At 63.2% G+C, this 25451-nt stretch overlaps 3 protein-coding genes across 11 annotated transcripts; 2 read left to right on the top strand and 1 right to left on the bottom strand.

The window, feature by feature from the left end:
• Positions 1 to 6475: 6475 nt before the first annotated feature.
• Positions 6476 to 15737, top strand: SEMA3B (semaphorin 3B). Of its 9 annotated transcripts, XM_089306179.1 has the most exons (20): positions 6476 to 6545; positions 6731 to 6810; positions 7170 to 7284; positions 8702 to 8888; positions 9551 to 9708; positions 9868 to 9930; positions 10276 to 10395; positions 10476 to 10569; positions 10787 to 10906; positions 11927 to 12072; positions 12171 to 12282; positions 12401 to 12470; positions 12545 to 12689; positions 12923 to 13142; positions 13278 to 13369; positions 13443 to 13484; positions 13703 to 13860; positions 13974 to 14029; positions 14121 to 14260; positions 14673 to 15737. In XM_089306179.1, the coding sequence occupies exons 4-20, from the start codon at positions 8780 to 8782 to the stop codon at positions 15084 to 15086; spliced, it is 2259 nt and encodes a 752-aa protein (XP_089162305.1). In that variant the 5' UTR covers positions 6476 to 6545; positions 6731 to 6810; positions 7170 to 7284; positions 8702 to 8779; the 3' UTR covers positions 15087 to 15737. The 9 variants fall into 9 exon arrangements, with proteins under 9 accessions (XP_089162305.1, XP_089162309.1, XP_089162307.1 ...); XM_089306183.1 differs by lacking the exon at positions 7170 to 7284 and having other exon boundaries at positions 6481 to 6545; positions 6731 to 6805; XM_089306181.1 differs by lacking the exon at positions 7170 to 7284 and having other exon boundaries at positions 6481 to 6545.
• Positions 15738 to 16462: 725 nt separating this feature from the next.
• On the top strand, positions 16463 to 20588 carry LSMEM2 (leucine rich single-pass membrane protein 2). The gene is made up of 4 exons (XM_008260687.5): positions 16463 to 16764; positions 19200 to 19310; positions 19401 to 19586; positions 19714 to 20588. The coding sequence occupies exons 1-4, from the start codon at positions 16743 to 16745 to the stop codon at positions 19845 to 19847; spliced, it is 453 nt and encodes a 150-aa protein (XP_008258909.2). The 5' UTR covers positions 16463 to 16742; the 3' UTR covers positions 19848 to 20588.
• IFRD2 (interferon related developmental regulator 2) lies at positions 20312 to 25170 on the bottom strand. Its single transcript, XM_002713212.6, has 12 exons — positions 24941 to 25170; positions 23015 to 23134; positions 22857 to 22941; positions 22629 to 22753; positions 22392 to 22549; positions 22190 to 22240; positions 21925 to 22103; positions 21728 to 21833; positions 21254 to 21391; positions 21039 to 21167; positions 20869 to 20964; positions 20312 to 20743 (listed from the first exon to the last, which is right to left on the bottom strand). Exons 1-12 carry the CDS (start codon positions 24996 to 24998, stop codon positions 20663 to 20665), a joined length of 1326 nt encoding a protein of 441 aa, XP_002713258.3. The 5' UTR covers positions 24999 to 25170; the 3' UTR covers positions 20312 to 20662.
• Positions 25171 to 25451: the final 281 nt, after the last annotated feature.

Below are 25451 nucleotides of genomic sequence, written 5' to 3'. Positions count from 1 at the left end.
CTTCCCAGAGTTGCAGAGTATTCCTTCTCCCATGGGCAGAGGCCCCGGGTCCCAGGCAGACCAGGGTGGTGATGGTGGCTGGGCCCTGGGCACTCAGCTTTCCGACTTCCTGGACCAGTGGGCACTGGGGCTGGGCCTCCTCCCGGGTGTGCCCTGGGAGGTGCCGTGGGGTCTCCAGTGCAGGAGCTGGTGACTTGCCTCCTCCCGGGTTCCCAGGCCTGGGGACTGTGCCGGTTGTTGGACGTGGCATGACTGAGCAGAAGGCCAGCAGGGGCCTCCACAGGAGAGCCCCTCCACACCCAAGGGGCGGGAGCCTGGTGTGCTGGGGGTCACTGGCCATGTGGGCACTGGGGTCATGAATGTGGAGGGTGCCGTGAAACCCTGGGAAGTGCCCGCGCGTTGCCAGAGGAGGAGACGGCAGATGGCAGAGCCGAAGATCGGCAGGGTAGGCCCTGAGTGCCAGGCGAGGCGCCTGGACTTCTGCCCGTGAACTGTAGGGGCAGCTGCTGGCAGGGCCTACAGCCAGGGCTCGAGACAGAATGGCCTCTGAGGCCCGCGCCGCCGCCTCCGGCCGCCAGGGGGCGCCGCCGCCCTGCTCGGCTCTGCCGGGTCAGTCACGAAGACTGACGTCACTGGGCCCCCGCGGAGGCCGCGGGGCACAAAGACAGCTTTGTGAAGCAGCCGCGGCTCCGCGCCCGGGGCCGGACAAAGCAGCGCGGGCCGAGGGTGGGCCGGGGTCGGCGCCGTGGAGGCGAGGAGGGAGGGGTTGGGTCGGGGACTCAGGACCCCGCCTCCACACACCTGCCAGTGCCCCGCCGCCGCAGGGGCCCCAGCCTGGCAGGAGATAAGAGGCCCGGGCCGCTGTCGGGAGGCCATCAGCACTCCCTCCTCAGTTCCTCCGGCCTTTCCGGGTACCTCTGCCTGCGAGGGCCGGCCAACAAGGAGAACAGGATCCCTGGGCTTCCTGCAGGGGCTCAGGCCTGGACCTCGTTGTTCTCAGATGAGCAGGCGGGAGCGGCTTCCGTGGGGTGATGCCCGCCCCGCAGGAAGCAAGCACCGGAGATGGTTCCTTCCGTCTGTCCTGAGGGGGAGACCTTGCACAGAGACACCATTGAGGGGCTGGCATTGGCTTGGCTGCCTGGCGCACCCAGTGCCTCCCTCCTGGGTGGGCCATACAGGAGTCTGGCCAGGATCCCCCTTGTACTCCGCTTGGCAGTGGATCTGGGTGGGGTCCTGGCAAGCAGGGGGTCCCTGGGTGCTGACAGCTTGGCCCCAACCTGCCCTTGGCCCTCCTACCCCAGCTCTGACTCCCAGGGCATAAGGCTCCATTGTCCCAGCATTGGCGGGGGCGGCCTCTCAATTCTGCCTTGTCTTTGGTGCTGGGGAAATTCCCAGCCATGGGGGGCGGTGGCAGGAGGAACCATGCAGGTGTCCTGTGCTCCAACTACAGGGAGTCCATGAGGTGGGCTTCTGGGTGCCCCCACTGCCTGGAGCTGCCTGGGATGGGCCTCAGCCATTCCTCCTTGTGGGAGAGCAGCTGGCTGAGGAGGGCCAGAGGCGCACCGCTCTAGCTTTGTGTGCCCAGAGCCGCCACCCACCCTGAGAACTGCATCTTCCCGTCCCCACCCTTGGGCAGCTGCAGACCCTTCGCAGGACATACAGAGGCAAGGAGGGACCCAGGCTGCTGCCCCCAGTGTGGCGGCGGCCACAGGCTGATCCGCCCCCTGGAGGGCCTGACCCACTCCAAATAGTTGCTCCAGCTGCTGGGGTGGTGGCAGCCTGGGTATTTTTAACCCATTTGAGGGTTAGGGAAACAGCTGGCAGGAGAGAAAGAGACAAGCATGAAGAGTCAGGCCTGAAGAGGGGAGACTGGAGGGAGACCCTGTGAGAGGAGCCCCCAGCAGGGGGTAGAGGCCCAGAGGTGAGGTGTATAAGGGGCAAGGTTCGCTGCAGGAGCCCCTCACCACATGCCAGTGCAGCCCGGTAGCCGCTCCCGGTCAGGAGAACCTCTCAGAATCCTCGCCTCCCCGCCCAACCCGGAGTGCCAAGCTCACTGGGGAGGCTGGAGGGTACGAACCCTGACAACCGCCTGGCAGGTGGCATGGCCAGCCAGATCCTGTGGCCTGGGAGTCGGGGAAGGGGCCAGAGCAAGATTGGGACTGCAGCTTCTTTCGGCTGGATTCCAGGTCTGGGCCTGCACTCAAAAAGCTGACCCCAGTCCCTGTGTCCCCTGAGATCCTAAGGGTTCGTATCCCTGGCATGAGGATCTGCATTCCCTGAAGTCGGGGAAGGCGGCCCCCACCGTCCAGGTCGATGCCCCCAGCCAGCTGGGCTGTGCAGGCAGCTGTGGACTGCATGTGTGTGCGCGCCTGCTCAGCCACTCAGCCTTCATTCTGTCACCGAGTGCCAGGTACCAGTGCCCAAGGGGAGCAGAGGTCAAGGCCACGGGGTCCCTTTCTCTTCCCTGCCTTGGCTTCTCCACAGGTGCTCTTGCTTGGGAGGAAAATAGTAGTTTGGAAGCTCCTCCCATTGACTCTGCTTTTTTATTTTAAGGACATGCATTCTAGTTTTAAATTTTTTATTTTATTTATTTGAAAGGCAGAGACGCAGAGAGAAATAGAGACCTTCCATCTACTTGTTCCCTCCCCAAATGCCTGTCAACAGACAAGGCTAGGCTAGGGTGAAGTGGGAACTCAATCCAGATCTCCCACGTGGGTGGCAGTGTCCCAAGTACTTGAGCCATCACCACCGCATTAGGTGTGCATTAGCAGGAAGCTGGATTGAAAGCAGAGCCGGGGCCGGCGCCATGGTGCAATAGGTTAATCCTCTGCCTGCAGTGCCGGCATCCCATGTGGGTGCTGGTTCTAGTCCCAGCTGCTCTTCTTCCCATCCAGCTCTCTGCTATGGCCTGGGAAAGCAATAGAAGATGGCCCAAAAGCTTGGGCCCCTGAACCCACATGGGAGACCCGGAAGAAGCTCCTGGCTCCTGGCTTTGGATCAGCATAGCTCTGACCGTCGCGGCCATTTGGGGAGTGAACCAATGGAAGGAAGACCTTTCTCTCTGTCTCTTCCTCTCACTGTCTGTAACTCTACCTCGCAAATAAATAAATAAAATCTTTAAAAAAAATAGAAAAGAAAAGAAAAGAAAGAAAGCAGAGCCAGGACTCAAACCCAGGCACTTGATATGGGATGCAGGCACCCCAGGGCGTCTTAACCACTTGCCAAACACCTGCCCTCTGACCTCACTGGGATTTGATTCAGGAGCTGGGGGTCCTGGGGCAAGGTCAAGGCGGAGCCTAAGATGTCCCTTCTCCATCAGGCTCCATCACCACTGAGGCCCAGCAGGCCCAGGGGCGTATGCAGGCGTCCTGTAGGCATGATGTCCTCTCCTCCCTGTGCCTGTCCTCTGCTGAGTCCTGTGAGGGTAGCCCCTGCTGCTGCCCCACAACGGGGAGCCCAGAGCCTTGCCTGAGGTTTGAGCCTTCACCCAGGAAAGCCGATAGCCAAGGTAGATGGCAAATAGTGAGAAGAGCCCAGCAGGTGACAAGGGAGAGGGCCTGAAGAGTGGCGGCCACAGCTCAAGCTAACTGTTGGCAGGGAAGGAGCTGATACATCCCGGAAGTGGAGCAGCTGGGGCCCTGGCAGGGTGCTGTGAATGCCAGGCTGAGTCTGCCATGCCCCCAGCCTCTGCAAGCTTTCTGAGTCAGGATGGGGGCAGGGTGCTTCAGAGGGGAAGCCAGCCAGGAGTGGCAGAATGACCACAGGGACACAGCAGGAGGCAGGGCGAGAGGGTCAGCTGCAGGGAGAAGGGGACTTGCCATTCATCAGCAAGACAGAGGGACCTCTCTGATCCAGGGACTCTGGAGCAGGGGGCTTGGCCCTGTTTGGGCCAGGCCTAGGGCTCAGGGGTCAGAGGGTGGAGGAAGTAACTGCTGGGGGGGGGGGCATGGGAGAAGGGGGCAAGAGAAGACCTGAGCCTGAGACAGGCTCCATAAAGCTAGATTGGAGGAGGCAGCCATGAAGGTTTCTCTGCGGGTCCTCACAGGCCTGGGTGCCCCAGGATGCCCCGAGCTGAGGCGGCAGCAAGGGTGAACACCTGCCACCCAGACTGTCGCCTGATCCACCTGGCCCGTCTTTGGGGAGAGAGGAGAGACGCGGAGCTGGAGAGCCACAGTGTTGCCATCCAACCCTGCCTCTCCCCGGAGCCACTGCACCACGAAGGAGTTCATCCTGGAGCAGCCCTTGGTCCCCTACCCCAGACCCTCCCCATCAGCCAGCCCTCCTGGGGCCCTGAGCCGCTGCTCAGAGAAGGCCGCACTGATGTTAATGAGAATAGAGTGCAGTTGTCCTGGTCCTGGTTGTCCACTTTAGCGGCATTCCTGGCCCAGCTCCCTCCACACACCCCCAGGCTCCAGAGAAGGGAGAGGGAGGCCCCGCCCCCAGCCCCCCTTCTCCCCACCCCTCCCTGCTGGGCGATGAAGAAAACAGGAGTGAAGAGCTGTGATGTGGCTGCTGGGGGGGGCTCCCCATCCCAGAGGGGCTGACCTCAGCCTGGGAGGAATGTGCAGGAGGCGGAGGGCAGGGGCGGAGCAGTGGGGGTAGGGCCACAGCCAAAGGCCCAGGGTTCCCGGTGGCCCCTCCCTCGCCCCTCTGTCTCAGCTCTGCCATGGCCCTCAGCAGGCAAGGAGGGGAGGAGCTGATCCCTCACAGAAGGTGGGCCAGGGATCTGCTCCGGAATGTGGAGGCCTGGAGAGGGGTGGGTGGGACAAATGCCGCCACAGACCCTTTTCCCAGGGGGGATCTCCTGGGCGTTAAATCCTCAGGGGAGTTAGGCCCCAGTGATGTCTGGAGGCTCTGCATGGCCACCCCCACACCCCCACTCCCGCCCCTCCCGCCATGCCCGAGTCCCCAGGCCCCAGGTGGCCCCGCCAGCCTTGATGGCTAAAGCAGGTGTGAGTGGGGGAGCCCAAGATCCCATGCAGCCCAGGCTGGGCACTGGGAGGGCTGATGCAGCCTTCCTCAGGCGGGTGTCCCGCCCCAACCACACCACCCAGAATCCAGGCAGGATGCAGAGGGACAGGGGGAGCTGGGGATGAGGGGAAGGCAGGTGCTAGGGCCTGGCCCAAGGATCCAGTTATTGCTAAGGCCAAGGCCTTGGCGGGCTGTCCCACTGACAGGCAGCTCCAGGGCAGGAACCCAGGCAGGCTGCCCCAGCCCAGGGTAGAGGTCCCAGAGGCTGGGGTGGCCTTAGGGTAGGGGTCCAGGCAGGAGCAGGGACTCCAGCTGCCTCTCTTGGTTTGCCCCACTCCTTGGAGACCTGGCCCAGGACACCTGATTCCAGAGTCCTTGGGGACCTTCTCCAGTGTGACCATAACCTCTGCTCTTGGGCCGCTGCCTTCATGCTGCTCGTGGCCTGGCACATTTGACTTGTGGCTAAGGAGCAGAAAGGGAGACCCGTTGGGGTCAAGAATGACAGCAGCTGCCCATCCTCCGAGGACTGACCTCCCTGCTCCAGGAGGGGACACATCTGGAGCAGGGGCAGTGCATCAGGCTGGGGAGTGGGGGTCAGAGACAGCCCAGTCCCTTTGGCTGGGGGCTGAGTCCCAGGCTGTTGGAAAAATGAGGGACTCCTGGTCCCTGGTATGAGCACAGAGCTGGGTGGGTGGGTAGGGGGTGCTGGAACAGACTGGGACCTTGAGCCTTGAGAAGTGAAGGCAACGGGGGCAGATGGGGCACAGCTGGGGTACATAGGGAACTTCAAGGGCACTTGCTGATCTTGGCTGCTTGGGTGGAAAAATTGTAAACAGCTGAAGAATTTTGTTTGCTTGCACTGGGCCAGCGGAGGCTGCCCAGGTCCAAGGCACGAGGCAGCTAGTTCAGGAGTAGAGGAAGACCACATCCTGGAGGTGAGAGCGCAGGCAAGGGCACACCCCTCCACCCCTCTCCCCAAGGCCCCAATGTTCACCTGCCTGCTGGCCAGGTCAGGCCAGGAGCACCAGGTCCTGAGGAAGAGGAGGGGCACGGCCTCACCATGGACTCCCCTTAGCTCCATTCCTGGCCTAGCTGGCCGGCACCCAGGGAGTGGGTGGGCACCAGAACAGTGTGCTCTTGAAGCACCTGCGCAGCCTCCCTGTCCCCTCTGAGCTGCTCCTCAGCCCTGGGGACAGGCCCTGGTTTGCTCATCCAGGTGGACCTGAGGGCTGCTGCACTCTGCCATTGTCATTGTCACCGTCCAGCCCCTCCAAAGCAGTACTGCTCGAAATGCACATAGGGTGTGTCCCCCAGGCCAGCTCCAGGACAAGATGCTGGGCCCTTCCCAGCCAGGCCTGGGTGTGCGACTCCATCGGGCACTGTCTTTGGGTGTGTGTGATGGAAGTGATTCATCCCACCTTGCCCTGGGTGTGGTGGGAGTGACTCCTCCCACCTTCAACTTAGGAAGAGTGGAAGAGCGACTGGAGACCAGGGAGGTCATGCAGTGCGCTCCCCTCCCCTCCCTGTCCAGCCTGGGGGCCTGGGGCGGACCCACACTCTGCTGCAGAAGCCAGGTTTGCTGGGCCTTCCCGCCCCCTTGCCCGCCCCCGCCTGGCTGTCTTCAGCGTTGCTGGCTGGTCAGCTTTAGTGTTCAATGGGCCGTCAGCTGAGGAAGGACAGGGAGGGGCTGGGGTCCCGGGGCCCCTCAGAACTCCAACTGAGACGTCCCCTCCCCCACCCTCTGGCCCTCCCATCCCAGCGACTCCCGGGAACCGGAACCGAGGTGGCAGCTGAGTCCAACATTTTCACTGCCCTGGCTCCGCAGCTGTGGAAGGTCAGGTGAGGAACGGGAGCCCCCGGGGGACCCCACTCGCTGTTCCCTATGCACGCTCTGCACAGCCGCCTGGAGCTGCGGGTCCCTGTTGCTGAGCAGCCACGGGCCTCTGGGACCCCCGCGGGGCACCCTTCCACCTTGCGCCCCGACAGGAGAGGGTGCTCTCGCCCCGCCCCTCCCTTGTGCCCATTCCACTCTGGCCCGCCGCTGTCTCCAGCCGGTCCCGGCTGCCTGCCCAGTCACCCGACCCGCCCTTCAAACTTTACGGCAGGCGGCAGGCGGTGCGTGTGGGGCGGTGGCAGGCTTGGTGGGGGCGGGGGCTGCTGCTTAAAGGAGCCGTCAGAGGGTGCCCTGTGGCCCCCAGCCTTCTCCCCCTCCCAGGATGTGAGCGGGCTGGGGCGGGGAGGAGCTTGCTGGAGTTGGGGAAGCCAGCGGTGTCACTTCGCAGACATGCAGAGACTGAGAAGAGGCAGCCTGTGGCAAGTGTCAGCGGAAGGAAGGAGGGAGGCTGGGGTCCTCGCAGGGGAGGGTCCAGGAACCTGGGAGCTGGGCTGCAGCCTGTTGGGGGAGGCATCTGGCACCTGCCCTGGCTTAATCCCGCCTCTGGACAGTGCTGGAGCTCCTGTGCCCAGCACCTGCCCAGCCAGCCCGTGGGAGGGAAGGTGGGCATGGCAGCCCCATGTGAGGGGTCCGGGGAGGGTCTCTGGTCACAGGATGAAGGAACTCAAAACGGGGGAGAGGCTCATGGAGGCTGAGGGGACCCCGAGAGGGAAGGACAGCTGGCCCAGCCGGGGGGCTGAGAGTGACAGGCCGCCCCACCGTCCCTACCTGCCTACCCCGGGTGCCCCTGGAGTCTGAAGCCTGACCTCACTGACTGTCGGTGGGTTCCCCAGCCCCTTCCATGCCCTGGAGCCGCAGGGCTGCTGGAGCTGGCTTAGGAGCAGCCCTCAAGTCACAAGGAGGCAGAAGTGGAGGTGACCGCCCAGCCCAGGGGCCCCAAAGCTCCCAGGCAGCGCTTACCCCTGTTAGCACCGGGTGTCCCAGGGTCCGAGGGAGTGACTGATGCTGTGGCTGTTTGCCCACTTGCATGCCCCCCCACACTCTTGCATGTGTGCAGATGTGCAACACATGCATGCAAAACATGCACACATCACACACAGTGCCACGTGTGTGTGAAGGGACACATCTATGCACTCAGCACATGTGCAAGGCAACACGCACCATCTGTTGGCACCCAGATATACACATGTGCACGCCCACGCACGCACACTATCCACACACACGCATTCACACAGGGGCCCTCGGAGGCACACCGACAGGCACCACGCTCGGCAGCAGCCCCAGAAGTACCTCTGTGTTTCTCTGTGGGTGCGCGGGCACCTCCGGAGGCCTGACTCCTTCAACTTGCTGCTGCCTGACACTCTCAGTCCTGTCATCCTCTTGAGCTGCTTGTTTTGCTCTCTGCACTTGGCGCCCTCTGGAATGACCTCACCCATCGGACTGCACTCCTCGTTGGCACTCTGCCTCCTCCCGCGGGGACCTCATCTGGGTCTGCCAGTATCCCCAGTCCTAGTCCCAGGCTGGCACGGTGTGGGCACGCGGGGTTTGTGAATGAACGTCTGAGTGCTGTGAGTGTGTGCAGGGGAGGGACGGTTGCCGGGGAGGTGACGTGGTGGTGGCGCGGGCGCGTGCCAGTGCAGGGTGACCCTGAGGGTGTGCCCAGTGTGGGTGTGTCTGATTGCGGCCAGGCGGGGCACCCTCAGAGGGGAGGGCTCTCGGAAGCGGAATGCGACCCCCCAGCCTCTCTCCCCTAGGGGCTGTAATCCGATCCCCGGGGACTCCCCCCTAGCCTCCCGCCCTCGCCCTCGGCTGGGCTGCCGACTCCTTCTCTTCCAGATCCCAGGGCAGAGTCCAGGGCGGCTCAAGGCTCCTCCACACACACCCGCTGAACCCTGAGCGCCCTGAGCTGCCGGGATGGGGCGGGCTGAGGCCGCCGCCATGATCCTGGGCCTGGCCCTGCTCTGGGCAGAGGGGCTGGGGGGTACCACCCCCAGCCCCCCACGCCTTCGGCTCTCCTTCCAAGGTAGGTGCACCTGGCAGGTGGGAGGGCTCAGCATGGGGTGGGCAGGAAAGGGGCCCAGCGCGGATGTGTGGCTCTGTGTCGGCTGTTGCCCTGTGCGTGTGCCGGTGGGACTGGAGGCTCCAGTTAGCCCAGACCTCAGCCCCCAGCCTCTCTGTCCGCGTTCTGCTGGCGCTTTCCCACGGAGAGCCCCTGTCTCCATAGCAGCAGACTGCCCCATCTTGTCCCATCCTCTACGCCTCACCAGGCCAGGCCCCTGGGCAGGGCAGCAGGGAAGTCAAATCTCACGCCCGCCACAGTGGCACAGGGCAGGTGACTGTGCTTGGCGCAGGCATGGGACTTCCAGCCTGGGCTCTGGCCGTCTCTACATGCCCGGCTCCCCCAGAACCCTGGCATCCGCAAATCTGGCTTCCCAGTGCGCACGCCTGGAGGGAGACATCACTTGTCCAAACAAGCCTGACTTCAACCTGCCTTCCCCTTCCTGGGGGCCGCACTGCCCACCCTGGCAGCTCCGCTCAGGCATCCAGGTGGGCTTGTCTCTGCGTGTGTAAATCCACATGCATGTCAACTCACATGTGAGGACTGAACCACACGGACCCCTCTGTCCACAAGGAGGCACCCACGCAGGGCTGGGAAGGGGCCTCAGCAGCGTCCCCACCCTGCAGAGCTCCAGACCCGGCACGGGCTGCGGACCTTCCGGCTGGAGCGGACCTGCTGCTACGAGGCCTTGCTGGTGGATGAAGAGCGTGGTCGCCTGTTTGTGGGTGCCGAGAACCATGTGGCCTCCCTGAGCCTGGACAATATCAGCAAGCGGGCCAAGAAGGTGCCAGCTCCCCAGCCTTAGGGAATGAGCCCTGGGACCCCACCTCCGACTGCTTGCAGAGACCCAGAGGGCTGGGCCCCCTGTGTGAAGAGACCCCCGGGAGAGAGAATACCCCAGAGCTGACCTGTGCCCCCTCCTCCTCCTTCAACCTTGCCATAGGTGGCCTGGCCAGCCCCCGTGGAGTGGCGAGAGGAGTGCAACTGGGCCGGAAAGGACATTGGCGTGAGTGCTGGCTCCCCACCCTGGGTGGGAGGGGGGAGGGCAACCCCCGGCCCAAGACAGGGCAGTGCTAGGAGCAGCCTGCCTGTTCCGGCTGGGATCCGGACATGGTGAGTCAGGGTAGGGGCTCATGTGATTCTTCTTGGGGGGTGGGTGTGTGTGTCTCTGTGTCACGGGGGTGGGGCTGTGCTGGTCACCAAGGCCACCCAGGTCCCTGTAGCCCATGACAGTGCTTACCTGGGCAGTACGGAGGACAGGAAGGCAGGGGATGCCGCAGGCCAGCTGGGACCTCCTATGGCCGCCTCCCAGGGTAGCCTCCCAGAGTGCCCGACCCTGCCTGCCCACTAGACGGAGTGCATGAACTTTGTGAAGCTGCTGCATGCCTACAACCGCACCCACCTGCTGGCCTGTGGCACAGGGGCCTTCCACCCAACCTGTGCGTTTGTGGATGTGGGCCACCGGCCCGAGGTAAGGCCAGCTCTGGGTGGGGAGGGCGGCTGGAAGGGTGAGCCAGGGCCTGTCAGCGACCGCTCCCCCGGCTTCGCCAGGAGCCCACGCTCCGGCTGGACCTGCGAAGACTTGAGGACGGCAAGGGGAAGAGTCCTTACGACCCTAGGCATCGGGCTGCCTCCGTGCTGGTGGGTGAGTCTGGAGGCTGGGCCCCCCAACAACTCCTAGGACCCCTTAAAAACATGAGACCTTCACCAAGTCCCAAGGCCTCCCTGGTGGTGTCCCCCGTCGCCTGCTGGAGTCTCCGAGAGCCCCCAAGGCCTCCCTGGTGGTGTCCCCCGCCGCCTGCTGGAGTCTCCGAGAGCCCCCTGGACACCCCAGCGCTGAGCAGCGCTTGCCTTGCCTGCAGGGGAGGAGCTGTACTCGGGGGTGGCAGCAGACCTCATGGGCCGGGACTTCACCATCTTCCGAAGCCTGGGCCAGCGTCCGAGTCTCCGAACAGAGCCACATGACTCTCGCTGGCTCAACGGTGAGAGGCTTGGTGGGGCTGGTGGGAGGGGCAGGCGCCACGCAGGAGGAGATGAGCAGTGGGAGAAGGGCAGTCTCACCAAGGACCCACCCTATGCAGGCCTGGCACAGACGGGACAGGTGTGGCCAGTGCTCTCCCTGAATTCGCAGACCTCAGGACACATGCATGATACAATTCTAACGGGCAAGATGAGGCCAGTGAGAGGAGAGGAGCTGGGCAGGGTAAGGGGTTTGAGGCAGCCACTCTGCCGAGGGGAGCTGAGAGCTAATTCCCAAAGCACAGGAGAGCCGAGCGCCAGGACTGAGACCAGGGTGTTCCAGGCAGACAGGACAACCAAGGCGAAGGCCCTGGGGCAGGTACAGGAGAAAGGGCAGACTCACTCCCAGCGGGACATCGGGGCCTGGGGCAGCCTATTTCTTAAAATATTGTATTATGTCTTTGCTTTGAGATCTGTATTTTTAATTTACATTATAGTCGAGGCTCATTGGCTCCACGAAATAAAGAGTTTAACAAAAAAAGGAAAAGAGCATAACCCAGCACAGGCTATACACAACAATCAAAGGAAAAGATACACAACTTCACCCATATAAACTTTTCTTACGACTGAGGCAGTCTATTAACCCAGCGTGCCCCAGTAAATTTAAAAATAGTCCCGAAAGCATTAAAACGACAGTGGCATAGGGGGTATGGGATCCATGGGAGGATCAGAAGCCGGATACCCCACTTCTCTCCTTCTGCAGCCCATAGGCCTGGGCTAATTATGGGGGTCGCGGTCCTCTAGTGTGTGCCAAGGTAGCCGCGGTCTCTGCTGCCCCCTTGTGACCGCTTCTTGCCTCACAGGCCCTAATCCTTGGGATTCAGCCCGCGCCCAGGGCCAACTGACTGCGGACCTGGAGGCAGGGTGGTCATTTGCAGCCCCAGCTAAGGCCACTTCGAGGGGGAGTGGAGACAGGGCTTGAGTCGCTGTGGAATGGGTGGCAGGGGAAGGCCCTCTGACTGCTCGCCTCCTGTTGTGGCCAGAGCCCAAATTTGTGAAGGTCTTTTGGATCCCGGAGAGCGAGAACCCAGATGACGACAAAATCTACTTCTTCTTCCGTGAGTTGGCGGTGGAGGCTGCGCCGGCCCTAGGACGCCTGTCGGTGTCCCGTGTTGGCCAGATCTGCCGGGTGAGGAGTCCCTGGGCCCCTCCGGTGACCCCGCCCCGCCCCTCAGACCGCCGGGGGTCCCATGCTCATGCCGCCCCCGCCCCCCGCGCCCCTGGCAGAACGACGTGGGCGGCCAGCGCAGCCTCGTCAACAAGTGGACAACGTTCCTGAAGGCACGACTGGTGTGCTCGGTGCCTGGTGTCGAGGGTGACACCCACTTCGACCAGCTCCGTGAGTACCTGCGGTGAGGGAAGGGCAGGGACGGGCAGGGACGGGCAGGGAGGGCACAGACACAGGAGCCGAGCGGGCAGGGCTGTGCGCGCTCTCCAGCCGGGCTCCCTCTCCGCAGAGGACGTGTTCCTGCTGTCTTCGCGGGAGCGCCGCACCCCACTGCTCTACGCCGCCTTTTCTACGTCCAGGTGAGGAGCGGGGGGGTGGGGTGCGCTGCTGGAGCGCCCGCGGCGCCCTCACCCCGTTCCTGTCTTGCCCGTAGCGGCGTCTTCCAGGGCTCAGCCGTGTGTGTGTACAGCATGGATGATGTGCGCCGTGCCTTCCTGGGACCTTTTGCGCACAAAGAGGGGCCCACACACCAGTGGGTGTCCTACCAGGGCCGCGTTCCCTACCCACGGCCGGGCATGGTACGTAGCTGGGGGACCTCTGCCACAGCCCACCTTAAAGCCTTGGGTGGGGGACTTGGTCTGGGTGCTTTCTTCCTTTTGCTGTATGAGGGGTCAAGTCACCATCATCATTTCGAACCTCCTGGAGCAAGAAAGAGGCTGGCAGTCTTCTCTCCAATCCTCAGGGTAGGGCTCCAGTGCCTGGGTTGACATCCAACCCGCATACCTATATCCCGGCTGTGCCCCCTCTCCAGTGCCCCAGCAAGACCTTTGGCACCTTCGGTTCCACCAAGGACTTCCCCGATGACGTCATCCAGTTTGCCCGGAACCATCCTCTCATGTACAACTCGGTGCTGCCCGTGGGGGGGCGCCCTCTTTTTCTACGAGTGGGCGCCGGATACACCTTCACCCAAATCGCGGCCGACCGCGTGGCAGCTGCGGATGGCCACTATGACGTCCTCTTCATTGGCACAGGTGCGAGTCCCACCGCAGCGACCGCCGGGACCCTGGGTGGGCAGCGAGAGTCCCCAGCTGCTAGATCAGTCCCACGTCGTGCCCAGGGCCGCGGGTCCCCTTTCCGCGCTGCCCTGACTGTCCCCCTCCACGCAGACGTAGGCACAGTGCTGAAGGTGATCTCCATGCCCAAGGGCAGCCGACCTAACGCGGAAGGGCTGCTTCTGGAGGAGCTGCACGTGTTCCAGGTGAGGCCTCGTCTCCATCACCTGGCATCCCCCACCCCACTAAACCTTGACTCCAGTGTCCCTCCTCCCTCAGGACGCAGCTGCTGTCACCAGCATGCAAATCTCCTCCAAGAGGGTGAGCAAGCCCCAGAGTGGGGGGTGGGAGTTACCACGCTGGTGCCCCCACCCATGCCCTGCCCGCCCGCGCAGCTGGGGGTTCAGTATAGGCTCTGCCTTTGCTAGACCGTGTGGCCTGAGACCTTAGTGTTCCATCTGCCAAGTTGGGGAAGGGAGCTCTGACCGATGGGGAGGCGGGCGCAGGCCGCCGTCGGTCATGCACCCCTGTGCCCCCAGCACCAGCTGTATGTAGCCTCGCGGAGCGCTGTGGCGCAGATCGCGCTGCACCGCTGCGCCGCCCACGGCCGCGCCTGCGCCGAATGCTGTCTGGCGCGTGACCCTTACTGTGCCTGGGACGGGGCGACGTGCACGCGCTTCCAGCCCAGCGCCAAGAGGTGGGCACCGGCGTGTATGGGGTGCGGGGTCCGGGTCGCCGGGAGGGGGACAGAGAGTCTTTCGCTGCTTCGGGCTCGAAGAAGGGCTCACCGGGGTCCCAATGTCCGTTCAGGCGGTTCAGGAGACAAGACGTAAGGAACGGAGACCCCAGCACGCTGTGCTCCGGAGGTGAGTACCCAGTCTGACCCGCACTCTCAGCCGCTGAAGCTGCCCCACCCTTCCCTGGCATGCTGGAATGTGACGTTTTCCTTGCTCCAAGACTCGTCCCGCCCCGTGCTGTTGGAGCGGAAGGTGTTCGGGGTGGAAGGTGGCAGCGCGCTTCTGGAATGTGAGCCCCGTTCGCTGCAGGCACGCATGGAATGGACCTTCCAGCGCGCAGGCGAGGCGGCCCACACCCAGGTGAGCCCTGGCTGGCCCTCCCCGACGAGGCTCTCGCCCTTTGCCCAGGTGCGCCTTGCTCTGCCTAACGAGTCCCTTGGCCTGCACCCCATGTCTAGATGAAGTCTAGCCCAGAGAGGTTCCAGACAACCATACCCTTCACCCGCACCATCCCCTTTGGTCCCTTACCTGCACGTCCATCCTTGAGGCCTCCTAACATCCCACAAGGTTCCCGACCCGTCTCCACCCTCATCCAAAAGAAGCCCTGGCCCCTGCATTCAGGGGAACCCCCTGCCTCATTCGGGTCGCCTTCAAAGGCGCACCTGTGTGGGGGCCTGTCCCATGGCCCAGCTCCCAGCGACCCCTGGCCTGCTGGGAAACGCTGTTCGCTACTGCTGCCTTACCCTGCTCCCCCCTCCTCCCGCCCCCGCAGGTGCAGGCGGAGGAGCGCGCCGACCTCACCGCGCAGGGCCTGCTGCTGCGCGGGCTGCGGCGCGGGGACTCTGGCGTGTACCTGTGCGCCGCCGTCGAGCAGGGCTTTTCGCAGCCGCTGCGGCGAGTGGCGCTGCACGTGCTGAGCGCTGCGCAGGCCGAACGGCTGGCGCGGGCAGAGGAGGTTGCGCCGGCTGCAGCTCTGCCGGGCCCCAAACTCTGGTACCGGGACTTCCTGCAGCTGGTGGAGCCGGGCGGCGGAGGCGGCGCGAACTCCTTGCGCATGTGCCAGCCCCAACCGCAACCCGCGGCCCACGCCCCGGCCCAGACTGCACGGAGGAAGGGCCGCAACAGGCGGACACACACCTCTGAGGCGCGAGCAGAGCGCGGGCCGCGCAGCGCGGCGCACTGGTGACCTGCGGACCCCGCCATGCTGGGGACCAGGCAGGAGACGATGGGCGGGAGAGGGGGCGGACAGAGCCGGGGGAGACGGCTGGTTGGGGCCAGGTACGTTGGGGTCCCTGGCTTGTGGAGACGCCGGCTGATAGCCTTGGCTTATTTATTAATTAACAGGATAACTCTTGGATATAGCGCCTGAGAGGGCAGCCCCGGCCCAGCGCAGGCTCTGGCCGGCAGGATGGGGGCAGAGAAGCGGGGCTCCAAAGCCACGAGCAGGGCTGGGGAGGTGCCCTAATGGCCACCTCGGAGAGGGACACCCGTCCGTGGGCAGCGAGCAGGAAGCTGTGAACAGGCTGGGCTCCTGGAGGCAGGCGGACTGTATTAAAGCAATGCAATAAATACGTTATCGGTGGCGGCTGGAATGGCCCCGGCAGACAACCGCTGGCCCTAGACCTTGCTATGTGGTCTGCGGTGCCTTCCCAGCAGCCTCGGGGCCTGCGTTTCTCCTGTCCAAGGTCGCTGGGTGGGGATTCACGGCGCTTTCGACGTGACCGAGTGGGTTCTGGGGGAGGTCTGTAGGGGTACCGCCAGGCACAGTGCACGCTGCATGATATACCTGAAGACTCAACGCTGTGAAGGAAATAAAACCGGGCGATGTGGAAAAGAACCTGAGCGGCAGAATTCATTAGAGGGGCGGCGAGTGGCCGCTGAGCCGGGAGACAGGAAGGAGCCCTCCGCTCGCGAACCTGGGCCAGAGGCCTGGAGGTGGAAACAAGGTGCCGAGTCTGAGGCCAGCGTGACCCAGGACAGGGCTGGATGTGGGGTGTTGAAGGCGGCAGAGCCATGGTGGGCCTTGGTCCCAGGGAGGTGGAGGGGCACAGGCTACAACCACAGGCAGTGTACAGCTGGACCACTGGCTCCCACAAAGGTCCGCAGAGCTGTGCTTCCTGACCTGGGGTAACCTGGAGGTCCTTGGGCAGAGGGCAGAAGGCGAAGACCGGGACTGCTCTGCCTTAGCTGGTCTGGACGTGAGGTTGGCTTTCCATTCTCGGTGGACTCTGCCAGGGGGGAGCTGTGGGTCCTGTGCTGTACTACAGATGAGAAGACTGAGGCCACACAGGGCTGGTCCTCTACCTAGGGCTGCAACAAGCTTAGCAGTTCCACTGACCGGCACGGCCCATCTGTGGGCTCTCGGAACCCTTGTTTTCTGAAGTCACTGGGCTCCGGCTGCCCACCGCCTGCAGTCACTGGTGCTGGCAGGTTGCACCGTGGTGGGTAGCCACTCGTCATGTGTTTGCTGGGAGGAGTAGCAGAGCAGAGCGTGTCGTGGCTGCCACGTGGACAGGCTGAGCCCAAGCTGGCTGTTGTGGGTGAGAAGCCCAAGACCTCTGCGTGTTTGGGGAAGTGAGAAGGCCCCTGGGCACATGTGCTGGTGGAGGCCTTGGCTGGCTCCATCACCTGATAGTCCAGGCTGGCCCATGTGGGTCACTCCGCCCCTTCCCCTGGCTGAGTGCTGCCCCCTCTAAATATAGCCCAGTGGGCTGAACTCAGGCCTATTTTAGGCCCCGGCTGGGAGGTGGTGGCCAGGCTCTGAGAGGAGCCACTGCTGCCTTTGTCCGGTCCTGCTGCTACTGAGCACCCTCATCTGCCCCTCGACTGCCCACCAGCTGCCATGCCCGAGGAGACCCAAGAAGGTAGGAGAGAATGACCATGAGGGAGGGCAAGGGCCCAGCCCTGTGACCCTGTGGGACACACCCCCTCTGTCCCACTCCCCTCACTGTTGAAACTAGCCATCAGCTTTTTAAGAAAATTTAGTTGAAAGAGTTAGAGAGGGAGACACACAGAAGAGATCTTCCATCTGTTGGTTCACTCCCCAAATGGTCACAGTGGCCAGGGCTGGGCCAGGCCGAAGCCAGGAGCGAGGAGTTTCTTCCAGGTCTCCCACGTGGGTGGCGAGGGACCAAACACTTAGGCCATCCTTAGCTGCTTTTTCCCAGGCCATTAGCAGGGAGCTGGATTGGAAGTTGTGCAACCAGAACATGAATCAGTGCTCATGTGGGATGCCAGCCTTGCAGGTGGTGGCTTTACCTGCTATGCCACAGTGCCGGCCCCCACTAACTCTCATGTGGAGCTCAAGTGAAGGGACCCAGCCCATGCATGGGAGAGCACGCCATGCCTGCAGCCCTCCCCGCCTCTGGCCCTGCGTGCTTCCCTGCTGAGCACAGCAAGGAGGATTAGGGGGAGCTGCCTGCTAGGGATAAGTCAACTGTGGGCTGTGCCCAAGTGGGTGTTGGCATCCGGGCAGCTGCCTGGCTATTAGCTTTCTTCAGGGAAGGAGAGAGGCTGGGGTTGGGGGTGGACATTAGTTCCAGGAAACATGTGGGCGCTTGGCCAGGGACTGGGAAGCAGAGAGGCTTCTGGCCTCCTCCAACGTGGGCTTAAACATCCCCCACTAGTTCAGAGTTGGGGTCCCCTGGCCTATTCAGAGACCCTCAGCTAGTCAGCAGCCTGTTCCCACAATGCTTATGGGTCCACCACATCTCAGTGCTGGGCTCAGAGGGGCCACAGCAGTAGGGATCCAGGAAGCTACAGGAAAGTGCCTGGGTGTGTGGGGGGGCCTGCATAGGGCTCCCTGGCCCACAACTGCTTGGTGTGGCTGGCCAGCTCCTCTCACCACATTCTCAAGTCTGCACTGCAGGAGGGGAGCCTGGCCCTGGTAGTGCTGTTTGCTTTCATTTGGGGTCTTAATATTTACTGTGTGTTTTTCCTATAGCCGACTCCCCAGTAGGATTTAGAAAGCGTGGGAAAGCATAGCAAAGTGCAGAGAAGGAACTGTATGTCTCAGACCAGCATCCCGACAGAGTGACTAGCACCGCGTTTTTGTTTGACGTACTCCGGAGCAGGGCGAGGCGTAGTTTCGACCTGGTCGGGAGGGGTGAGTTACTGGCCTGAGCAGGACAGATCCAGAGCTCCCAAGGGTGTCCCTGCACACTCAGGAAGTGTCTGCCCACTTTATTAGCTACTTTCTAGGTGTGCATCTGGAGCTCTTAAAGGACCCAGATTTTAAAATTCAAGTCAACAGCCAGAAAAGAATGTAATTAAATTATTTAGAAATCACAAACTAGACTTCAATGCACCTGAACAATTAACATCACAAGGGAAGTACACAGACCTCAGGGACTACACAGGCTGAGGTGATGAATGGATCATCAAGATGTCTTTTCTTTTTCTCTCCCTCTCCCTCTCCCTCACACACAGTGTGGTCACATTCCCTAGGCGAAGTTGTCCGATCAGACTGATGGAGGAAGGCTATTTCTAGTCTTCCAAATGAGCACATGTGCACATGTAAAATATTTCCTCAGTGGGGATGCTGAGTGGTGGTGATGTCGCACTCTGGAGGGCTGTGGACAGCTCCTGTGGAGGACAGTCTAATGAAAGGTTTCACACACACACAGGAAAATCTTGCTCTTGGATCAGTTTCCTCTTCTGTAACTGTCCTTAACGCTGGGAAAACAGAGGCGCCTGCACACTGAATGGTGGGTGTGAGGGGGTTGATTTCCAAACGGAACTGCAAACGACCTAGGGCCTAGGTAGCTGACAGGGATGCCTGGAGGGAGCTGAGGCGTAAGAACCAAGGGTCCTGCAGTGAAGTGGACCTAGCAGGCCTTGTGGAAGCAGAGCAGCATCACGGCGAGGCTGTTACACACTGGACCGAGGCCAGGGGAAAGGGCACCACCGTGGCTAGAATGGAGCTGCTTCCCAGAAGGTGCCGGGCACGGGGCCGCCTGATGGCTACCTCACAGGGTCTGCATGGACTGAGTCGGGATGAATTCTGCATGCGTGGATTGGTCCTGCAAGGCTGACCCACTGCTCGAAGGAGCAGGCACGGAGTACCTGAAGGTCCTTGTGTGGGAGCGGTGCACCTCCTGTAGCTGTGCACAGCAGGTGACAGGGGTCTCTGGTTGTCCTGCATCTCAACCAAGGGTCGTTCCTCGATCAGTTTTAGGGGACGTAGAACCAAATACCTTCCTATTCCCCATCTTCCCCAAGTCCTTGCGGCCTGAGGCCACCTGGGAGAAGGGAGGGGGTGAGCTACACCAGCTGAATCAACCTCACACTGCCCCTACAGACACTGTGGCATCAGTGCCAAGCCAGAGGAGCAGGGGGCCGCTGGCCCCCAACCACGTACAAGAGGTGCGCCTGCACCGAGTGGAGTCCATCAGTGACCTGGACAGTGGAGGTGAGGGGGCAGAGGCGTGGGCTGGAGGCACTGGGGGCAGGGAGGGAGCAAGGGCACTGCCCCCACCCCGGTGTCCTGTTCACCCCACAGGCTCACTGCACCCCTACCTGACTGAAGAGACTCGACCTTGGGACGAGCTGCTGGGTGTCTTGCCCCCGTCACTGTGTGCCCAGGCTGGCTGCGGCCCCGTGTGTGGCCGTGGGGGGTTCCTGCTGCTGCTGGCGCTGTTGGTCCTCACCTGCCTGGCGCTTGCTGTCCTGGCCGTCTACTTGAGCGGTATGTACATGGAGCGGGAAGGTGGGGTGACAGTGGGGACCAGAGCGACTGCAGGTGCTGCAGCAATGAAGGGCGGGCCGGGCGGCCTGAGGCCTGCAGATCCCGACTCCCACTTGCCCATCCCCAGTGCTGCAGAGTGAATCCTTGCGTGTCCTGGCGCACACGCTGCGCACGCAGGAGGAGACGCTGCTCAGACTCCGCCTGGCCAGCCTCAGCCAGCTGCGGCGGCTCAACTCCAGCGAGGCCCAAGCGCCCAGCTGAGACACCACTTGGACCTGGGGCCTGAGTGTGTGTGGGGGGGAATAAAGCTGCCACTGGCAGGTGTTTGCCACGGTCAGCACGTCTACTTGAAGTCCTTGGTGAGATTTTATATACACAGGTTCCCGTGCCCCCCGACTTTCAGGCCAGGCCTGGCCATGCTTTCTGGTGCGTCCTGCTTGGGTGGCCCCAGGTCAGAGGAAGGGGCGCCAGCCTCCGGGGGGGATGTCTCTGCTGGCCTGTCAGTGTCCTCTGGCCACCCCCGGGTGGTTCCGAAGTCTAGAATTAGCTGCCACTCTGCTGGGCCTCCCAGTGGGGGTCAAGCCTCGGCTCTCAGAGACGGTAGGAGCCGGGATCACCTGAGAAGACGCTGCCTGGCGGGACAAAGGTGAGACTGGGGAGACTCCAAGCCCGGGGTATGGCTGGGGCGTGAGGGCTGGCAAAAACACCCAGGAGTGAGGAGCATGGAAGCTGAGCATTCTTTTAATTATCTTGAATCATCTTTAAAAACAGCATACAGATTCAGTCCAGCTAGCCTTGCCTCCCCGCTGCCACCCCCCTAAGGAAGTGGGCCACCTCGGGGAGCAAGGCTTGAGAAAGGAAAGGGACAGTCCCCTTCTGCACAGGCCTCCTGAGACAGTGCAGGGGCAAAGGGCCAGGGCCCCAGTGTCCTGGTTCTCAGCTGCCCACCCTATGTCTATTTTTGGTTCTGTCATTAGAAAAATAAAGTGACAATTACTGGCAGAGGCCAGCTGTTGCACTGTCTTCTGTTAAAAACATGGACAAGGGCAGGCACAGTCTTCCCGGCTGGTCCCCCATCACAGGATGTCTGCCCGCTTGTCCCGCACGCGGCTGCGAGCCTTGGTCCGGGCTTTGAAGGCAGCGGCGTTGTACAGGTGCTGGGGGAGCGGGAAAAAGAGTGATGGCCTGGTAAGCTGTGGAGCGGACAGCCCCGGGGGGGGCCTCCTCCCCAGCTCCTGGAGATGGGAACGGGGGGAAGGTCAAAGGTGCCCGGGATGCAGACCTTCTCGAAGCGTGAAATCTTGCAGGCTTTGAGGGCGGTGGCATCCAGCACCAGCACAGGGCCCAGGCCAAAGATGTCCCGCAGCAGCTCGTTGTTCTGGGGGCAGAGAGGATGGGGAGCTCAGGCCTGTCCCAGCCGCGGAGCTGGGCGCCCCCGGGCAGTCTCCCCACCTGGAGGTGGTGGTGCAGGCCCGAGCCCAGCGCTTCCTTGAAGGAGGTGTAGACCCGGTGCCGAGCCCAGCTGTCCACGTAGAGCACCTCGAGGCCGAAGCGGACCGTCTCCTCCTCGCATTCGCCACCCTGCAGGGGAGGGGGCGTGCAGGCTGGGCTTAGCCACCGTGCCCGGGGCTGCGCGCTCCCGAGGACACGCGTGCTCTCACACACACCTCAACATAGTGCAGCACGGCGCGGAAGGTGGAGCGCTGGCGCCGCCGGTCGGCCTTGGCGCGGTACTTGTTGCTGTCGGTGGCCAGAGTGCGCAGGGTGCTGCAGAGGGCCTCCATGTCCTCGTACACAAAGTCCTCCTGCAGTGGTGTGGGCGGGGGCGGGGGGGGGGCACTGGCTGAGGCTGAGCTCTGCCGGCTGCCAACGTGGGGCGCGCAAACCCTTTCCAGAGCCCTGCTCCTCTGCCAGGCCCCTCACGTCCTCGGGTCTCTGCTGGGCAGAAACGGCCCTGCTCAGAGCCATCACGGCACCCAGCACGCCAGTGTGCACTGGGGCCACCGCCGCTGCAGTGGCAGCCCTGCCTCGAGCCTGGGCCAGGCGGCGGTAGAGCAGGCACTGGCCCCCTGCCTCCCCACCTGCCCCAGGCGGCGGTAGAGCAGGCACTGGCCCCCTGCCTCCCCGCCTGCCCCTCGCACCTCAAGGTCCCGGGCGAGCTCAAAGAGCAGAGCGATGGTTTCGCCAGCAGCGATCCGCAGGTTCACACTCTCACTGGATAAGAGCTGAGGCAGCCGGGGCAGCTGCCTGGGGAGGGGGCAGGCTGAGCTCCATGCCTGGGTTGGTGGCCTCTTCGGCATCCCCTCTGCCCCCCTCCCCAGTGGAGAGCCGTCCCTACCTGTCGAGGATGTGGCTGATGTGGGCACTGGGGCAGATGGTGAGTAGCAATGCCCAGGCCTGCAGGGCAGCACAACACACACCATGCAGGCTGGCAGGGGCCACGTGACTGGTGGAGCTACCCGTGCCACAGGACCGGCTGAAAACGCCTTCTAGGCAGGCAAGGCAAGAGACCAGGTCCTAGGGGTGCAGGGAGGAAGGAGAGCGGCTCAGGGGTAGAGCTAGGGGTCTGGGTGCTCGCCCCGCTGTGTCCAGAGGCCACTCACCTGCACGTCGGCAGCAGCGACGTAGCAGCCCAGGCCCAAAGCCGAAGCACACTGTTGGGAGGACAGACCCAGCGAGGGGTGAGCTGCGGGTCCAGCCGTGGGGGCTCACCCTTCAGGCGGGAAGTGAGGACACAGACGGAAGCCACCACCCAGGTAGGGGATCAGGTGGGGGATGGGTTTCCCCGGGCACAGGGACACTCACATGGAGTCGGGCGGCGGGGCTGGCTGTGCTATCGCTGAGCACGGAGAGCAGCAGGGGCTGTAGGCTGTGGAACAGCTCCTCACCCTTGGGGCCTGGGCCCAGTTGCACACAGAGCAGGCCCAGCACGGCGGCAGCCAGGGCCTGTTCCTCGCCCTTCCCTGTGGGAAGCTCGCCAGTCAGCCCGGGCAGCGAGGGGCAGCACCTGCCCAGTTCAGGTCCCACGCACCCCCGCCCGACCTTTCTTGAGGCACTTTTCCAGGGCATCGGCCAGCGTGAAGCGGCGTTCCAGCAGGAAGTCGGGGAGCAGGCGGGAGGCCAGGGCCAGGCGCAGGCTCTCCAGCGCTCCTTGCCGCGTCTTGGCACTGTGGGTTAGAGGGGAGGTCACGTGGGCAGGCCTCCCTTGGTCACGCCTGGCAGGGGCTGAGCAGGGAGCCGGGAGGGGAGCTGGCCGGCAGCCCGGGGTACCTCTTGTCTGTGAGGCCATCCACATACTCCTTCAGCTTCTCCTCGAGGTCCTCCTGCGGGCCCTGCTCATCCACAGTGTCCCCCCCTGCAAGGCCAGCTGGTCAGCACCGCTTCCTGCCTGCACCCGGGCCGCCCGCACCCCGGCCGCGTGCTCTCACCGAGGCTGTCTTCCGCTGTGGTGCTGAGGAGGCTGGGGCACTCGCTGGTGGTGCTGCGGGCCTCACTCGCTGCCTCATCCTCACTGGACCCCGAGTCAGCCTGGGCACTGCTGCGGGCACCTGCCGAGGGGAGAACGGAGTACTCGGCATTGCACCACTGAGGAGGGGTGGCTGGGGCACCCCCCCGGTCTCACGATCCTGCAAGACAGAATGTGCCCCCAAACCAAAGCCGAGGCTGGCAGCAAAGAGGCTGATGCCGGGGACTTGGGCCAAGAAGCCAGAGAAAGGGAAGGCCGTCTGACCGCTGGACAGCACCAGGCACGAGGCCCAGGCAAGGGATTAAGCTGGCAGGCTTGGTGAGCAGTGCCTCCAGGAGGCCACAGCCCGCTGCTGTAGGGCAGTGGGAGCCAAGGGAAGGCAGAAGGCGCTGCACAGGTCCCCCAGGACCTGCGGCCCCACCGAGGTGCAGTGGGCCAGGCACATGGTCATGGAGTTCAGCTGCCAGCCTGGACTGTGCAGCAAGGCAGGCAGTGTAAGGGGCCAGGGGCTTCGATGGCAGAGACAGGCAGACTCGGGTTCAAATCCCAGCTTCACATACGGGAGAGGTCAAACCCGGTCAGCTGCCCAGCCTTCGAAGCCTCTGTTCCTCCACCTGAAAAGCACCTCTTTCAGGTGCACCAGGTGGAGACCTGTGACTTGTTACGGCCCTGCTGTGGTCAACAGACTCATCTGACCACCCTTCAGCTCTGGGGCATCGCGGGAGCTTCAGACTAACTCTCCAGAGCTTCCTCTGGTCCTTCCAGGGCCTGCGCCTTGGGTGCAGGGACACACAGGTTCCCTCGAACCCTGGGAAGAACAGATAGGGCAGAGCCCTGACTGTAGAAGCCCAGAAAACAGCTGAGCACAGGGGAGTCCGAGGGGCAGGAGGGCGGAGCACTCCCGTGTGTGAGTTCTGTCCAGGGCCTAAGGCTGACTTTGGCACTTACACGCTTCGCCTGGGAGACGAGGCCCAGCCCGCAGCTGGCCCCTGCTCACCGCGCTCTCACTAACCTACTGGCCAAGGCAGCCCATCCTCCCCCTCATCTGCTCCACTGTGCAGTGGCCCCTCCAGCTGCCAGGCCTTTGCACAACTTGCTGTCTGTACCTGCTCTCTCCCACCTTCTCCAGACCCACTAGGAAGCCCCTCCCCTGGGGTGGGGGTGGGGGTGGGGGTGGGGCTCCGATTCCCAAGGCTGGGACTGACACTGCTCAGTGAACACATTCCGGCACCAGCCCCTCTGGAAGTGTCACTACTTCACTCCCCTAATTAGGCGTTCCCTCACCCAAGCCCGACCGGGGCGGTGGCCAGGTCAAAGCTATGTCTGGCAGGCACCCCATCCTCACAGAGTAAACATATGTGTTTACGGCCCCCTGACGGGCTCCTGGTGGATGCTGATAAGCAAGTCCCAAGCCTGCCGCAAGGCTCCAGGTTACTCACCCACTCTGTGAGGCCAGGCCCAAGGCTCCAATCCTGTAGCTTCCCAATTGCCCCCTCCCTGAGTCCTCTTGAGCAGGCCAGGCCTCCGCCAACTTCCTTGACTAGTCAAATGACCACGGCTTGGCGAAGGGAATAGTTCCCTGCTATATCCCCTCCGGCAGACAACTGAGGTGGAGGAGCAACGGGGAAACCGAGGCCCGGAGGTGCTGGCGAGGTCACTTGCTGGGAGCGCGGGCACCCCCCAGGCAGCGGTCAGCGCGCTCAAGTTGGGCGCACACGTGGCCAGTGCCTGCTGGGGCACGTGCTGGGCTCGGCAGAGTTCCGGGAGAGTGCGCCGGCCTGGCCGATGAGGATTTCCCACCCTCGGACCCCCGGGGACCCAGGACCCTCGAGGACCTACGCAAGGTCCCCGCTCACCACTCACCAGCTGCCCGATGCCCCCCACTCACCTCCTCCACGGCGCTGGCCGCCCTTGCGGGGCGTGTTGCCCTTACGGGCGCGGGGCATGCCGGGAACCGGGGGTGGAGGGCGCACGGGGCGCGGGGGCGCGGGGTCAGGGACCCGGCGGGCGGGGGCTCCAGACCAGCGAGACGCCGGCCCGTGTGCTGCGCTCAGACTTAGGCAGAAGACCAGAGCCACACGCCGCGCGCGCCACCATCTTCATGAGGCGCCCCGCCCTGCTAGAGGGGTCGCCGGGAAGGCGAGTTCTCTGCCATTCGGTTCCTGGCCGTATCCACGCGGCTGAAACTACGATTCCCAGGGGACCACACGCTCAGATTTCGTGCGCCGGCTGGACGCTGAGCACCATGGGAATCGTAGTTCACTCTTGGGGACCTACCAGCCGATTACGCTTTAGCTGAACTATGCACCCACAATGCCTTGCGCTCCCACCTCCGGCCCGCGACGTGAACTAGCGCGCCGTCGTTAACTCTGAAATTTCCTTTCCTAAGTGAAGCATCC

Source organism: Oryctolagus cuniculus, chromosome 10 (genome assembly GCF_051225735.1).
Source record: "Oryctolagus cuniculus isolate XC-2025 breed Fujian yellow rabbit chromosome 10, ASM5122573v1, whole genome shotgun sequence".
In the NCBI taxonomy this organism is placed as follows: Eukaryota; Metazoa; Chordata; class Mammalia; order Lagomorpha; family Leporidae; genus Oryctolagus; species Oryctolagus cuniculus.
Note: the sequence above shows the minus strand (reverse complement) of the source record. Positions and strands in the feature narration are given on the sequence as shown.

Excerpts from the sequence above, each read along its gene's own strand:
- SEMA3B (XM_070050777.2), top strand. The coding sequence starts at position 9,219 with ATGGGACTTCCAGCCTGGGCTCTGGCCGTCTCTACATGCCCGGCTCCC. Across the intron at positions 9,413-9,497 it reads AGCTCCGCTCAGGCATCCAG|GAGGCACCCACGCAGGGCTG; the intron begins GTGGGCTTGTCT and ends TCTGTCCACAAG. Across the intron at positions 14,261-14,672 it reads GCGAGGCGGCCCACACCCAG|GTGCAGGCGGAGGAGCGCGC; the intron begins GTGAGCCCTGGC and ends CCGCCCCCGCAG.
- LSMEM2 (XM_008260687.5), top strand. The coding sequence starts at position 16,743 with ATGCCCGAGGAGACCCAAGAAG. Across the intron at positions 16,765-19,199 it reads GCCCGAGGAGACCCAAGAAG|ACACTGTGGCATCAGTGCCA; the intron begins GTAGGAGAGAAT and ends CTGCCCCTACAG. Across the intron at positions 19,587-19,713 it reads CCTGGCCGTCTACTTGAGCG|TGCTGCAGAGTGAATCCTTG; the intron begins GTATGTACATGG and ends GCCCATCCCCAG.
- IFRD2 (XM_002713212.6), bottom strand. The coding sequence starts at position 24,998 with ATGCCCCGCGCCCGTAAGGGCAACACGCCCCGCAAGGGCGGCCAGCGC. Across the intron at positions 22,942-23,014 it reads CACAGCGGAAGACAGCCTCG|GGGGGGACACTGTGGATGAG; the intron begins GTGAGAGCACGC and ends CTGGCCTTGCAG. Across the intron at positions 20,965-21,038 it reads GCCTGCACCACCACCTCCAG|AACAACGAGCTGCTGCGGGA; the intron begins GTGGGGAGACTG and ends CTCTGCCCCCAG.